This window comes from Gopherus evgoodei, unplaced genomic scaffold, assembly GCF_007399415.2.
Source record: "Gopherus evgoodei ecotype Sinaloan lineage unplaced genomic scaffold, rGopEvg1_v1.p scaffold_59_arrow_ctg1, whole genome shotgun sequence".
NCBI classification, from domain to species: Eukaryota; Metazoa; Chordata; order Testudines; family Testudinidae; genus Gopherus; species Gopherus evgoodei.
Window position 1 is genome coordinate 549242 of NW_022060080.1, and position 16639 is coordinate 565880.

General features: G+C 49.7%; 1 protein-coding gene across 2 annotated transcripts in view; it reads right to left on the reverse strand.

The window, feature by feature from the left end:
* TRIP10 (thyroid hormone receptor interactor 10) overlaps positions 1-6703 on the reverse strand; it is a 70826-nt gene extending 64123 nt beyond the window's left edge. For both annotated transcript variants that reach the window (XM_030547479.1, XM_030547481.1), the window contains exon 1: positions 6612-6703. In XM_030547479.1, the coding sequence (XP_030403339.1) occupies positions 6612-6635 (24 nt within the window). In that variant the 5' untranslated portion in view covers positions 6636-6703. The remainder of the gene's footprint in view (positions 1-6611) is intronic.
* Between the last annotated feature and the right edge of the window lie 9936 nt (positions 6704-16639).

The following is a 16639-nucleotide window of genomic DNA, read 5'->3' on the forward strand; positions in this document are numbered from 1 at the left end:
CTCACGGCATTATTTAGGGAAAGTAACCCACCTAATAGTATCCCCATGGCGGGGAGGAGAAGTATATTGTGTTGCAATGCTCCCCTGGTGGCTCCATGGGCTTGGACAGACGTTAAAGGGCCAGAGTTTCACCCTTTTACACCCCTCAGGCAGCCAGACGAAGCCTTGAAGTTGGCATCAACATTAAGAGAACTTGGCATGAGAATCACGTCCAGATTTCTCTTTAGTTTTCAAATCCGGGCTTTGGCCACATCGGGAATTAGCTGGGTTGGTGTTGCCAGGGCAAAACTGCTATTAGCCCAGGAGGTGCTGACCCCCTACCTTGAAACCAAGGATTCGTCAGCACTGGCACAAGCCTCAGCATTTGGCTTCTTACTCTGTCCTGAGGCTCTGGAGAGGGTGCAGCTGCATTGGAAGGATAGGTGGCTTACAGCCAGCTGGACCCCTGGCCAGTAGCGGCTTCACAAGTGGCCTATCTGGCTGAGTTCGAGGAGTATTGTGGGACAGCGGTGGAGAACCAGCCCCATTCATGTGTGGTAATGTGACCCAGCCCCACACTGGCACCAACACACTCCACAGGACAGCCACAGCCTGCAGCACAAACCTCCATGCTGTTTTACAGGGCCCACAGGGCAGTTATTCCAGAATGAGGTAGGGTGTGGATTTTCAGTGCTCTGGCTATTTCGGAATAAGAGCGTCCACATGGGGAGTTTATCCAGATTAGCTATTCCAGTCAATTTCATCATGTAGACAAGCCGTTAGTAGCAGATTACAGTAGCACCTAGGAGTTTTAGAGCAGATCAAAGCCCCGCTGCGCCGGGCACCATGAATGCCCCTAGTGAGAAAGCAGCAGAGTCCTGTGGCACCTCATAGACTAACAGATGTATTAGAGTATGAGCTTTTGTGGGTGAATCCCCACTTCATCGGATGCAGGACTCTTTGCTGCTTTTACAGATCCAGACTAACACAGCTACCCCTCTGATACTTGACACCTAGTGAGAAAGTTCCTGCCCCAAAATGCTTCTCAAAGGACACAAAGGAAGGATCTTTATTTTACAGATGGGAAACTGATGCACGGAGCAATTAAATGACTTGCCCAAGGTCACAAAGTTTGCGGAAGAGCCAGTAATCAAACCCAGGTCTCTCTCATCCCAGCACAATGACTTAACCACCCACCTCCCCCATCCTCACAAGCCCCGTAAGACTGGTACTAACCTCACTCAGCAGGGCCGGTTAGTAGGTTGTGTTTTGATACAATCCCTTCCGGGAAGGCCCCTCCCTGGTGTCAAATGCAACCCACATGCCACACAACAGAGGCCAAGGACTCGGGCTTAGTCAGGGAAGAGGAAGCAAGCAATGCTATCCATCCGTGAAGTTGCACAACAAACAAGGGATGTTAGGACGCAGTAGTCCAGCACCCGCCAGAACTGACGCAGCAGCAGAGCTAGCTCCATACAGCCCACCCACTGGGTTGGGACCCTCTGCAGAGCTGGGGTCAGTCCCCATGGGCCATTCAAACTCAGCTGAGGCAGGCAACAAGAGATGGTGTTAAATAGGAAAGTGGTGGAGGAGATTGTACGAAGCACCTGCTGCCTAGGAATGGAACCAATTTGCCCAGTCACAGGGCAGAAGCCCCTCCCCACCCCACCCACAGACTTTGGGGGCACCATGAGAAGTTTTCAGTCTGACTTCCCGCAAAACACAACTTGCAGAATCCCACCCAGCTGTGGGGTCTAGTGGGTAGAGTACTGGACCAGGTCTCCAGAGCCCTGGGTGCTACCAGCTCTGAGACGGGCCTGCTGGGTGACCTTGGGCAAGTCATGTCCCTGCCCCGTGCCTCAGTTTCCCCCTCAGTAAAATGAGGCTAGTGTTGCAGCCCTTCCTTTGGAAAGCACTTTGAGGTCAGCTGATGGGAAGTGCTGTCGACCAGCAAGGTGATATTACTACTCCTCAGCAAAAACCACCCTTTCGTGGTCATGCACAAGGCTAGCTCGCTCCTTAGCCAAGAGACTCTCTCATAAAAGGGAAGCGACAACAGACTCAACCAGGGATCTGTGCTCCTAGGGCACCAGGGACAGTCTCAGGTTACAACAGTATCTTCCCCATGCACAGCCTGTCCTCCAAACATCGTCTCCTAGGCTGGGGGCTTGCATCCTTCGCTCCCTCATGCGTTGTTTTCCTGTCCCCCAGTCACAGCCTCTGATCCACACCCACTGCTTGAGTATATAAAGTGTGAGTCAGTCTCCATGGTAACTCGGGCCAAGGCTTCTCCTGGCAGAAGCCAGATTGAACGGGAAGGGAGCAGGGAGCTCAGTGGGTGCTGCACACACAGGCGAGACCATGAGACTTGCAAAAACAATGTACCATTTGCACTCCTCCACTGTCACCAGCAAAGGTCTGGGGCAGGGCCCTGGCAAAAGACACACACGCTGCTGGAAAGGGGCTCTTGTTGAGAAGACGAACTCTGCAAAAGTGCCTAGTAAAAGGAAACACCCCCCGTCCTATTCCCCCCCCCCCACCTGCTGGAAACATGGGTGCTCTCATGTCCTTCAAACACAGAGCTGTCCCATTACAAGGCATGGTATGTTTGCTATGCGACCCTCTCCTTCCCGCCTCTGTTTGTTTGGGGTGTGGGGAGACTCCTCTTTCCCAGCAGAGGAAACTATTGCCTTTCGGGGATGAGGGCCACAGGGGCTCCCCAACAGCAGCTGAGAAACTTACCAGTCTTGTTAATTTCAATACAGCTGCTATGGGCAGAGGCACCCTCCCTCCCCCCACCCAGCACCACATCTCCTTGGGCTACAACGTTTTTTAATCAAACTCCTCAACTCTGCAAAAGTTGATGGCACAGGGTCATTCCACCTCTCCCTTCCCCCCGCCCCTTCCAAAAAAAAAAAAAACCCTCCTCAAGAAGAATTTCCCACTTACTTACCCACTTGGGAGTGGAATTTCCCCAAATGTATTCACAAAAGCAGTAAATAAGAAAAGCAAGTTGGGGGATTCCTTCAGCAAAGAACTAGGGAGGAAGGGAGGCAGTGCACCATTTCCAAGAGGTGCGTCAGTCAAGCGTCACCTTTTCCATTCGGAGCAGGTGAAATGGGTTTCTTAGCACCGGAATGGGTTACCTAGGGAGGTGGTGGAATCTCCTTGCTTAGAGGTTTTTAAGGTCAGGCTTGACAAAGCCCTGGCTGGGATGATTTAGTTGGGGATTGGTCCTGCTTTGAGCAGGGGTTTGGACAAGATACCTCCTGAGGTCCCTTCCAACCCTGATATTCTATGATTCCAGGACTATCCTCTGAAGCATCCGGTGCTAGCTCCCATCAGGACACTGGACTAAATGGATCCCTACCCAGATCTGGGGTGGCAATGCTTCTGTTAACCCCTTCGCCTTACACTTTGAGGGTGCAAACTTGTATATAGAAGATTCCATACTGCCAAGATGGACAGATGCGTGAGAACACCCCGCGGGGCAGCAGCTTTCCAAGAAGATAAACATAACACGCTTGTGAACCCAGATGCAGCATCGCCAACTTGCAGAGTTTTCTCAAGACCGTCATGATCTCTGAGGCTTTCCTTAAAGCTCCAATTTCTGGAATCAAGAAACCGCATGAGAATATTTTTTTTAAATGTATTTTAATGGGTGAGGAAAAAAGGGGTTCTAGACCCCAGCTGCAGATAAAATTTGGAAATTTGAAGCACACACACCCTAAAGGCTCAGAAACCGGCAGACAAAGAAAGTGGCCCCAAAAGTTATTTTTAAGAGAGTCTTTTTTTTGGTTAACCTTCGGAGTTAACAATGCTGCAGATGCACCGTTTACAAGTGGCATCCCAGGCAGGAGAGCATCCTACAGGGCTTCCTATGGGAAGAGATGAGAACACGAAGCCTATTTGCAGGTAGGAGGCAGGGGCAGAAAAGCCTGGCTTATTACACATTCTTCCACCAGAAGTTCTGGCCAGGCTGTAAACACGGATCCAGCTCAACTCATTAGCTGAAATAGGCTCCCTTCTCCTCCTCCCCCACCCAAAGCACACAGACCCACAACTAAGAACCCAAACAGAATACAGCAGGCCCTACGTAAACGCTGGATAGAATTGAGCAATGGATGAACAGACCACGCTGCGCTTTGCAGAGATGAAGCAATTATTACTTGCAGATATAGGTTCCACTGCCTCTTTCAAACAGGGATCAAAGTAATTTTAGGAGTTAACCCTCACCATCCCTCTCTCCTCCCCAAGGTATTAGCCACATATTAGAGACAGGGAAACTGAGGCAAAAAGAGGTTAAAGGACTTGCCTTCCCCAAGCCAAGTGGCAGAGTCAGGAAAAGAACCCAGGAGTCCTGGCTAGCAGCCCTACCATGCTAGCCACTAGAGGCACACGCCCTCCCAAAGCTGGGGCGGAAAGCCAGGAGGAGTCCAGGCTGCTAGTCCCCTGCCCTAGCGACAACTCCTCCTAGAGTTTACAGTAGACTCCAGGAGTCAGCGCTATCCCTTCCCCTGTGCTCACCACTAGGCAGGTCACCTCACAGAGCTGGGAAATAGAACCCAGGAGTCCTGTTCGAACCACTCCCGCACTGCTCAGGCATGCATTATATAAATGAGTCCCCATTTCACGCAGGCAGGAGCAGGCCAAGAGCTGTACCACAGACAGATAAAAGCAACAAACATCTGGGGTCTCCATAGTCCCCCCCTCGCCCAGGGCAAGCGCTCCCAGCCACATCTGCTTTTGCCCAGGCAGGGGCGAACACTGAGAACTCCTCCCTTCCACCAAAAAGCAACACAGGAGATTTTTTTTACTCAGGTGACCCAGCTCAAAGTAGATCTGTCACTTGCAGAAAAATTTGAGATTAACCAGATTAGAGGCAGACCAACTACTTTCAGGGGCCAAGGGCAGTTTTTCAACTACTTTCGACCCACTCACCCAGCCCGTGTGGCGTTTGAACAATTTTTATAGTGGGGGCGCTGAAAATAATTGATAGAAACTTCAAGCTATCGCACCCCTAGTTCCAAGACCTCTGCCCCCCGCTCCTCCCTAAGGGAAGCCATCATCCCAAAACAGCAGAGAAACTTCTGGAGCTTAACAACAAAAACGCTACTGGGGGGAAACTACACAGTAGAGTTACACATGCAAACTCTTAGCCCAAAGGACCATACAGAAAATAAATTGACACCCCAGGCCTGGGTCAGGAAGAACTCTGCCCTGAGTTAGATTCAAAGCCAACTCTCCACAGAAGCCCCATTACAAACTCATCACAAGGATGGGGTTAAACCAAAAGTGTGCCCCCCCCGTGCAAAAATGCATAACAACCCCCCCACTACTGAGACACTCCCCCCTCAAAATAAAGTGCTTGCAGCAATGTATCAGTGTGAACACTTAAGATACAGACTTAGGTATGTTGCTTTAAAATCAGGGTGAGTCTCCGTTTTTGCGATCTGGGGGGCACTGACAAAAGGAGGCATGGGGGGTGGTAAAGTGCACCCCAGCAGCTTGCAACTCCACCATCCCAGAGGATCTAAGGTAAAGGGGGTTGGGTTGGGGGGATAAATTACATGACATCACATATACACCCCCAACCCACATGCCCCATTACAAGGCTAGGGAATTCCACACCCAGGAAGCGTGTCCATCCTCTGGGGGAAGAGGGGGGAACAGCCACCCCCACACTGAGCACTGGATGGAAATAAAGGTTCCCTCCTCCCAAGGCTGGGAGAAAGTCAGAGCTAAGCTGGGCCAGGGGAGAGAGAAACGGCCCCAGTGGAAAGGGGAGAGGGGAACAGGGAGGTAAGAAGAGAGGTTTGGGGGTGGATGATCACAAGGAAAAGGAAATGGGGCTTAGATGGAGAAGAGAAAACCAGGATAAAGGGAACAGACACCCAGGAACAGGGGAAGGGATGGAACTGGAGGAAGAGGGAAATTATGGGGAGCCCAGACCGAGGATATGGGGGAAGGGGAAGCCAATCCCAGGGGATACGGGGGACTGGGAAGCAGGGAGAAAGCCCAGCCCAGGGGGAATAAAACTGGGGGGCCGCCCAGGAGATCGAGGGAAAGGAACCCAGCCCTAAGGAAGCAGGGGAGAGGGAGGGAATTGAGGCAAGGGGAGCCCACCCATAGGAGAAGGGAGAAAGCCAGCCCGGGGGGGAAGGGGAGGGCAAGGAGTTGGGGGGCTGGCCCCAGAGGGGAAGGGGAGGGAGTTGGGGTGCTGGCCAGGGAAGGGAGAGGGAGTTGGGGGGCTGGCCCCAGGGAGGAAGAAGGAGGGAGTTGGGGGGCTACCCTCGAGGGGAAGGGGAGGGAGAGGGAGTTGGGGGGCTGGCCCCGGGGAGGAAGAAGAAGGAGGGAGTTGGGGGGCTGGCCCCGAGGGGAAGGGGAGGGAGTTGGGGGGGCTGGCCCCGGGGAGGAAGAAGGAGGGAGTTGGGGGGCTACCCCCGGGGAGGAAGAAGAAGGAGGGAGTTGGGGGGCTACCCCCGAGGGGAAGGGGAGGGAGTTGGGGGGCTGGCCCCGGGGAGGAAGGAGGGAGTTGGGGGGCTAACCCCGAGGGGAAGAGGAGGGAGTTGGGGGGCTGGCCGGGGTAGGAAGGGGGGGCTGAGGGGCTGCCCCCGGGGCGCCCCACTCACCCACAGCTCGATGCCCCAGTCCATGCTGGCGGCGCCCGCTCCCCCCGCTGCGGTCAGAGCGCGGCCGGGCCCGGATCCGCCTGCGCCGCCGCCGCCTGCTCCGGGCTCACAACATCCCAGCGCGGCGCTGCCTCCTGCCGCTGGGCCGGGCAGCCCCCGCCCCTGCTCCTTAAAGGGACAGGGACCCCGCCCAGCCCCGGCCCGGGACACCCCGCGCTGCCCAAGCGAAGGGCATTCCCCCACTGGCACCTATAGAGAGAGGGGAACCCCCCACAGTCCCTATAGAGAGAGGGAAACACACACCCCCACAGCCCCTATAGAGAAGGGCATTCCCCCACTGGCACCTATAGAGAGAGGGGAACCCCCCAGAGTCCCTATAGAGACAGGGAAACAGCCCCCCCACAACCCCTATAGAGAAGGGTATTCCCTCACTGGCACCTATAGAGAGAGGGGAACCCCCCAGAGTCCCTATAGAGACAGGGAAACAGCCCCCCCCAACAACCCCTATAGAGAAGGGTATTCCCTCACTGGCACCTATAGAGAGAGGGGAACCCCCCAGAGTCCCTATAGAGACAGGGAAACACACACCCCCACAACCCCTATAGAGAAGGGTATTCCCCCACTGGCACCTATAGAGAGAGGGGAACCCCCCCAGAGTCCCTATAGAGACAGGGAAACACCCCCCCACAATCCCTATAGAGAAGGGTATTCCCTCACTGGCACCTATAGAGAGAGGGGAACCCCCCAGAGTCCCTATAGAGACAGGGAAACACACACCCCCACAACCCCTATAGAGAAGGGTATTCCCCCACTGGCACCTATAGAGAGAGGGGAACCCCCCCAGAGTCCCTATAGAGACAGGGAAACACACAGCCCCACAACCCCTATAGAGAAGGGTATTCCCTCACTGGCACCTATAGAGAGAGTGGAAACCCCCCCCCCCAGAGTCCCTATAGAGACAGGGAAACACACCCCCCCACAATCCCTATAGAGAAGGGTATTCCCTCACTGGCACCTATAGAGAGAGGGGAACCCCCCCAGAGTCCCTATAGAGACAGGGAAACACACACCCACACAACCCCTATAGAGAAGGGTATTCCCTCACTGGCACCTATAGAGAGAGGGGAACCCCCCCAGAGTCCCTATAGAGACAGGGAAACACACACCCCCACAATCCCTATAGAGAAGTGTATTCCCTCACTGGCACCTATAGAGAGAGGGGAACCCCCCACAGCCCCTATAGAGAGAAAGGGGAACCCCCCACAGCCCCTATAGAGAAGGGCATTCCCTCACTGGCACCAACAGAGAGAGAGGAACCCCCCAGCCCATAGAGAAAAAGGGGAACCCCCCCACAGCCCCTATAGAGAAGGGCATTCCCTCACTGGCACCTATAGAGAGGGGAATCCCACACACTGGCCCCTATAGAGACAGGGAAACAAACACCCCCACAACCCCTATAGAGAAGGGCATTCCCTCATTGGCACCCATAGAGAGAGGGGAATCCCACACACTGACTCCTATAGAGATAGGGAAACACACACTCCCACAACCCCTATAGAGAAGGGCATTCCCTCATTGGCACCCATAGAGAGAAGGGAATCCCGCACACTGACTCCTATAGAGAGAGGGGGACTCCCCCCACAGCCCCTCCAGAGAAGGGCATTCCCCCACTGTGCCCTATGGAGAGATGGGAGCCTCACACACTACCCCTTATAGAGAGACAGGGGCCCCACACACTGTCCCTATATCGATGGGAATTTCCTCACTGGCTCCTATAGAGAGAGGGGGTCCCCCACACCTATACACTGTCCCCAATAAAGAAGGACATTTCCTCCACTGGCCCTTATAGAGAGTTGGGAACCCTACACACTACCCCTAAAGAGAAGAGCGCCCCCCACTGTCCCCTATAGAGAGACAGGACCCCCCCACAACCTCCTATAGGGAAGGGCATTTCCTAAACCCTCCTCTGACTCATAGACTCATAGACTCATAGGTCAGAAGGGACCAATATGATCATCTAGTCTGACCTCCTGCACAAGGCAGGCCACAGAACCCTACCCATCCACTTTTATACAACCCCTAATCCAGGACTGAGTTATTGAAATCCTCAAAACTGGTTTGAAGACCACAAACTGCAGAGAATCCACCAGCAAGCGACCCGTGCCCCACGCTGCAGAGGAAGGCGAAAAACCTCCAGGGCCCCTGCCAATCCGCCCTGGAGGAAAATTCCTTCCCGACCCCAAATATGGCGATCAGCTAAACCCTGAGCATCTGGGCAAGACTCACCAGCCAGCACCCAAGAAGGAATTCTCTGCAGTAACTCAGTTCCCATCCCATCCAACATCTCCCCGCAGACAATTGAGCAGACCTATCTGGTGATAATCCAAGATCAATTGCCCAAATTAAACTATCCTATCATAACATCCCCTCCATATATTTATCAAGCTTAGTCTTGAAGCCAGATAAGTCTTTTGCCCCCACTACTTCCCTCGGAAGGCTGTTCCAAAACTTCACTCCTCTAATGGTTAAAAACCTTCGTCTAATTTCAAGTCTAAACTTCCTAATATCCAGTTTGTACCCATTCGTCCTCGTGCCTACATTAGAACTAAACTTAAATAATTCCTCTCCCTCCCTAACGTTAACGCCCCTGATATATTTATATAGAACAAGCATATCCTCCCGCAGCCTTCTTTTGGCCAGGCTAAACAAGCCAAGCTCTTTGAGTCTCCTTTCATAAGGCAGGTTTTCCATTCCTCGGATCATCCTAGTAGCCCGTCTCTGGACCTGTTCCAGTTTGAATTCATCCTTCTTGAACATGGGACACCAGAACTGCACACAATATTCCAGATGGGGTCTCACCAGCGCCTTATATAACAGTACTAACACCTCCTTATCCCTGCTGGAAATACCTCGCCTAATGCATCCTAAAATCACATTTGCTTTTTTAACAGCCGTATCACATTGGCGGCTCATAGTCATCCTGCTATCGACCAATACCCCAAGGTCCTTCTCCTCCTCCGTCACTTCCAACTGATGCGTCCCCAACGTATATCTAAAATTCTTATTATTAATCCCTAAGTGCATGACTTTGCACTTTTCACTATTGTATTTCATCCTATTACTCTTACTCCAGTTTACAAGGTGGTCCAGATCTTCCTGAATAGTATCCCTGTCCTTCTCCGTGTTAGCAATACCCCCCAACTTTGTGTCATCCGCAAACTTTATTAGCACATTCCCGCTCTTTGTGCCAAGGTCAGTAATAAAAATGTTAAGTAAGATCGGTCCCAAAACCGATCCTTGAGGGACTCCACTAGTAACCTCCTTCCAGCCTGACAGTTCACCCTTCAATACGACCCGCTGGAGTCTCCCCTTTAACCAGTTCCTTATCCACCTTACAACTTTCATATTCATCCCCATCTTTTCCAATTTAACTAACAGTTCCCCATGCAGAACCGTGTCAAACGCCTTACTGAAATCGAGGTAAATTAGATCTACCGCATTTCCTTTATCTAAGTAATCCGTCACCTTCTCAAAGAAGGAGATCAGATTGGTTTGGCACGATCTACCTTTAGTAAATCCATGTTGCAATTCGTCCCAATTACCATTGACCTCTATGTCCTTGACTAATTTCTCCCTTAAAATTTTTTCCAAGACCTTACATACTACAGACGTCAAGCTAACAGGCCTATAATTACCCGGATCACTTTTATTCCCTTTCTTAAAAATAGGGATTATGTTAGCAATCCTCCAGTCGTACGGCACAACCCCCGAGTTTATAGACTGCTTAAAAATTATCGCTAACGGGTTAGCAATTTAACGCACCAGTTCCTTTAATATCCTTGGATGGAGATTGTCCAGGCCCTCCGATTTTGTCCCATCAAGCTGTTCAAGTTTGGCCTCTACCTCAGTTGCGGTAATATCCACTTCCATATCCACATTCCCGTTTATCATCCCTCCATCATCGCTAGATTCCTCACTAGTCTTATTAAAAACTGAGGCAAAGTACTTATTTAGATATTGGGCCATGCCTAGGTTGTCCTTTACCTCCATTCCATCCTCAGTGTATAGCGGCCCCACACATCTGGGTCTGGCCATGGGATAGCACCCACCTATCATGCTGACCAGGTTGGGTTTGCCTCACCCTTTCCTTGTACTGCCCCGTTTGTCTGTGTCCATCTGTTCTCGCCTCTCTTATACTTGGGCCCACTGTGCCCTTCATAGCTACAGCACTAAGGGGGTGATAAATCCAAGCGCCGTAGCTGGGCCGACCCAAGCCCAGGTGTAGACGGAAGAATGCTTCTGTCGACCTAATGACCATCGCTCAGGGACGTGGGGTCCCTGCCCCAATGGGAAAACCCCTTCTGTTGCAGTAGTCGGCCTCTACACCGTGGAGTTATGCCAGCATTGCTGTGGCACCATAACTATGCTGCTCGAGTGCCCAGAGTGTAGATGTGGCTTGGGATTGTGAGCTCTTTAGGGCAGGGACTGTGTTTTCAGTCTGTGTCTCTACAGCACCTAGCGCTGTGGGGTCCTGGTCCCTGACTGGGGCTGCTGGTCACTATAACACAAATAACAGGTAACAGGCAGACGATGGGTTTCCTCTGTTATCGCAACTCCCTGGGACTGCGATTCCTAACAGTGATCTAGAGGCAATTAGATCTATACCCCATCCCTACTCTCAGACACCTTCCAACTGCCCCTCCCACCCCCCAAGGGTAAAATTACCTATGGGTGGCAAAATTAGACAAGAGTTTGCATTGTGATACAGCAGCAATTTAATGACCAGTGTGATCGGTGCTGTATAATATAACCTGCAGTGTGTGTCTATAGCCCCCTCTCGTGGCCGGTTCTTTTAAGAGGTTTATGAGTCTGCTATGGTGTCCAGCCCTGTAGCTCAACTGCTCCAAGTTCACCTGTTTAGAGGTAAAGGTGCTGGGCTCAAATTCTGAGGTTGGCCTGAGAAACATAGAAGCATCACCACAAAGATCAGGGAGTTAATGGTCTCTGTACAGCTCGAGGGAGATCTAGGGCACAGGAGCAGGCAAACAGCAGAGTGGTTTGGCATGGGAGTCCTCCGGGGGAAGGAAGGGAGATTGTGATCCTTGGGGTGGTTTGTCTGTTAGCTTGCTGTGTGCTTGAAGATCCACAGGGCTGAACTGGCTGCTCTAAGGGAGACAAAGAGAGACACCCAGAGGAGACTTTCAGGGACACAATAGAGTGGCCCCACCCCTAGTCTGACAGCTTCTGTTCTGTTATAGAGAATGAAAGTCTCAGGGATGGAGAACATCAAGCTGGACCAGAGGGAAACAATTCCATAGTGGGGACCCTCTTCCAGATGACGTCGTGGTATCCCCTTGCACTGAGCGTACCCCTCTGGAGAAGCAACCCCAGTTATTAGGAAGATCCAGGTAATCCTAATGGGAGATTTGATAGATAGTTGAGTTTATGATGGCCAGGAGAACCACGTGGTAAATTGTCTGCTGGGTGAAAAAGTTGCTGACCACATGAGACACCAGTGATGGGGATGGTGGCACATGTAGGTACCAGTGATATAGAGAATGGTAGGACAGAGGTCCTAGAGGCCAATTTAGGCTGCTAGATAAAAGATTTAAGTCAAGGACTTCCACAGTGGCATTCTCTGAAATGCTTCTAGGGTTTATTAGTGGCATTATATTTTCTGTCTTATTATCTGTCTCTTTCTTTTTTAACTAAGATGGGTGAACTAGAGTGCCCGGCATTAAATGAGGATATTGATATAATAGGCATCATGGAAACTTAGTGGAATGGGGATAATCAATGGGTCACGGTAAGACCAGGGTACAAAATACACAGGAATGACAGAGGTGGTCATGCCAGTGGGAGAGTGGCACTATATGTGAAAGAAAGCATAGAGTCAAAGAAGTGGAAATCTTGAATAAATGAAGCCGTGTCACAGAATCTCTATAGACAGAAACTCCCTCCTTGAGCAGTAAGAGTATAACAGTAGGGGTATACTACCCACCACCTGCCAGGATGTTGATGGTGATTGTGAAATGCTCAGGTTGATTAGAGAGGCTATAAAGACAGAAAACACAATAATAATAGGGGATTTCCTCATGTTGGCTGGGCATATGTCACCCCACAGGTGTGAATCCAGATCTCATACCACCCTGAGTCTTCCCTGCTCCCAGCAGTTTGCCCTGCTGTCAGCGGCATACTATTTCACAGCTATTTACCTAGTTGTACTAATGGCTGTCTGCACCCAGCAGTTTTTCAGCCATCGCACTGTTTAGCCATGCCTCAGTTTCCCTGTTGTCAGTGGTGTTCCAGCCCACAGCTTTCCTGGCTGTGCCAGAGTCTCACCACACTCTGCAGTCTTCCCTGCTCTCAGCAAAGGACTGGCCCAGAGCTGTATTAGTGACTCACCGCTCCCAGCAGATTTTGGCCCACAGCATCTCTTAGCTCAGTTTCCCCAGTGAGGGTTCGCTGAGTCTGGCCATGGCAGGCTTGTACCTGAGCACCCTCGGGTTATATCAATACAGAAAATAATAAACACCAAGAAAAAACACTTCCCACTTTCCGAATCTCAGAACAACCTTTAGGGCCCACAATGATCAGGGCTATGGGCAAAGCAATGGGGTCCGGCATTCCCACATCTGATTGCTGGCTAGCCCCTGATCCAGCACATCCCTAGGCCCTCCTCCTCCTCCTGGGTCCCATGGGCCTGCTTTGACCCTCTTCTACTGTTCAAGCTGCCTACATTTGTCCTGGTCAACAAGTTTCTATTGCTCCAGGTCAGCCGGCTCACTCTGACACCTAGCCTCCCATCTCTCCTCCCACAGCAGCCTCTGGCTAAACAGGACCTCTGCGTTCTCCATCTTTGTTAGCAGGAGGTTCCATCTTCCATAGATACAAAGTGCTGGCTTCTTTGTTCTCCCAGCCGATGGATCCCAGAATGGCTCTTTGCTTCTGTTCAAGTTTCCCAAACCTCACTGTTTTATCCCTCGAGTCAGGATGACCGTCCTGTTGCCTTCCCATCCCCCTGCTGCTTTAATGGTGTGACCACTGTTTTGATTCCACAACGCTTCATTTACGTTGGAGACAGATAGGTAGCTGCCTTCCCTCCTGTTTGGGAGAAAACCTGTGTATCCCTTTGTTTGGGCACCAACTTGAAAGCCTAATATCCGTATATATACATAATCTATCACATGAGTGTTAATACAGACATTTCACTGTCATATTAATCACCAGCGTGTCACCAGCTTTCATAAAAGACTTTCCTCAATACATTTTTCTAGTACAGTAATAGTGTATATGACTCAATTGCTTATTCTTTGGGGACCAGACCCCTAATTGTCCCCCTGGGGTGTTTGGACCCTGATTGTCACAAAGATCCCTCAGCAAACACTCTTAAGCAAACTAAACAGACACGAGATAAGAGGGAAGGTCCTGCGGATCAGTGACTGGTTAAAAGATGGGAAACAAAGGGAAGGAATAAATGGTCAGTTTTCACTGTGGACAGAGGCAAGTAGTGGGCCAGGGAGCTGTACTGGGACCTGTAGTCTTCAGCATATTCATAAATGATCTGGAAAAAGGGGATGAACAGTGAAGTGGCAAAATTTGCAGACAGCACAAAATTACTCAAGCTAGGTAAGTCCAAAGCTGACTGAAGTGTTACAAAGAGATCTCACTGACTGGGCAAGGAAACAGCAGATTAAATTCAACCTTGATAAGTGAAAAGTAATGCACATTGGAAAATGAAATCCCAACTATATATAAAATGATGGGATCTAAATTAGCTGTGACCTCTTAAGAAAGAGATCTTGGTATCATCATGGATAGTTGTCTGAAAAAATCTGCTTAATGTATAGCCTCAGTCAAAACAGCAAACAGACTGTTAGGAACCACTAAGAAAGGCATAGAAAATAAGATAGAAAATGTCATAAAGCCACAATATAAATGGTAGAGGTTTCTAAAATCATAACTAGTGTGGAGAGAGTGAATAGGGAAGTGGCATTCACCCCATCACGTAACACAAGAACTAAGGATCAGCTGATGAAATTATTAGGCAGAAGGTTTAAACCAAAACAAGGAAGTACTTCTTCACACAGCCAACCTGTGGAACTCATTGCCGGGGGATGTTGTGAAGGCCAAACGTATAAATGAGTTCAGAAAAGAATGAGCTAAGTTCCTGGAGGACAGTTCCAGCAATGGCTATTAGCCAAGATGGTCAGGGACCCAGCCTCATGCTCTGGGTGTCCCTAGACCTCTGACTGCCAGAAGCTGGGGCTGGATGACAGGAGAGGCATCACTCAAAAATGCCCTGTTCTGTTCATTCCCTCCGAAGCATCTTGCACCAGCCACTGTTGGAAGACAGGATTCTGGGCTAGATGGACCACTAGGCTGACCCAGTATGGCCATTCTTGTGTCATTATGGTCCCCCTACCCTTGTGATTCTAAATATATTTCAATGGGCTTATTTATGGGAAGGGTTAAAGAGGGAGAGGAGTTTTTTTAGGTAGCATGACAAAGTTAAATTAACTAGGTCTCTGAGTTGCTAAGGTAATACAAATAAATAAATAATAGGTCTGTCAAGCAATTAAAATTTGATATCGTGATTAATGGCACTGTTAATAATAAAATACCATTTATTTAAATATTTGTGGATGTTTTCTACATTTTCTAATATTTTGATTTCAGTTACAACACAGAATACAAAGTGTGCAGTGCTCACTTTATATTTATTTTTGATTACAACTATTTGCACTGTAAAAAAACAACAGAAATAGTATTTTTCAATTCACCTAATACAAGTGCTGTAGTGCAATCTGTTTACCATGAAAGCTGAACTTACAAATGTAGAATTATGTACAAAAAACCTGCATTCAAAAATAAAACCATGTAAGATTAAAGAGCCTGCAAGTCCTACTTCTTGTTAGGCCAATTGCTCAGACAAACAAGTTTGTTTACATTTGCAGGAGATAATACTACCCAGTTCTTGCTTGCAGTGTCACCTGACAGTGAGAACAGGCGTTCTCATGGCACTGTTGTAGCTGGAATCACAAGATATTTACGTGCCAGATGCACTAAAGATTCATATGTCCCTTCATGGCTCAACCACCATTCCAGGGGACATGCGTCCATGCTGATGACGTGCTCTGCTTGATAAGAATCCAAAGCAGAGCAGACCGACACATGTTCATTTTCATCATCTGAGTCAGATGCCACCAGCGGAAGGCTGATTTTCTTTTTTGGTAGTTCAGGTTCTGTAGTTTCCACGCTGGAGTGTTGCTCTATTAAGACTTCTGAAAGCATGCTCCGCACCTCATCCCTCTCAGATTTTGGAAGGCACTTCACATTCTTAAATCTTGGGCCGAGTGCTGTAGCTATCTTTAGAAATCTCACATTGGTACCTTCTTTGCGTTTTGTGAAATCTGCAGTGACTAGTGTTTTTAAAATGAACATGTGCTGAGTCATCATCTGAGACTGCTATAATATGAAATAGATGGCAGAATGTGGGTAAAACAGAGCAGGAGACATACAATTCTCACCCAATTTGTTCAGTCACAAATGTAATTAACACATTTTTTTAACGAGCGTCATCAGCATGAAAGCATGTTCTCTGGAATGATGGCCAAGTCATGAAGGGGCATATGCAGGGTGCGGTGGGGCCTTGGGGGAAGCGGTGGGGTGAGGTGGGGGTGGAGCCTGGGCGGAGCCAGGTGGAGCATTCTCCGGCAGGTTAAAAACTTGGCACCTATGACGTTTCCACATTTTCAAAATAAAAGTTTCTTTTTTTTAGTTCCAAGCAACGTCTCATTTTGAAATGTTCATGAATTTATAGAAAAAATGTAAAAATTTATTTTTAAAAGGTCAAAATTGGAATCAAGTATCGGAGGTAGCCGTGTTAGCCTGGATCCACAAAAACAACAAGGAGTCCGGTGGCACCTTAAAGACTAACAGATTTATTTGGGCATAAGCTTACGTGGGTAAAAAAAACACTTCTTCAGATGCAAGGCTTCTAAATTATCAAAGCAAAATGTTCTGAT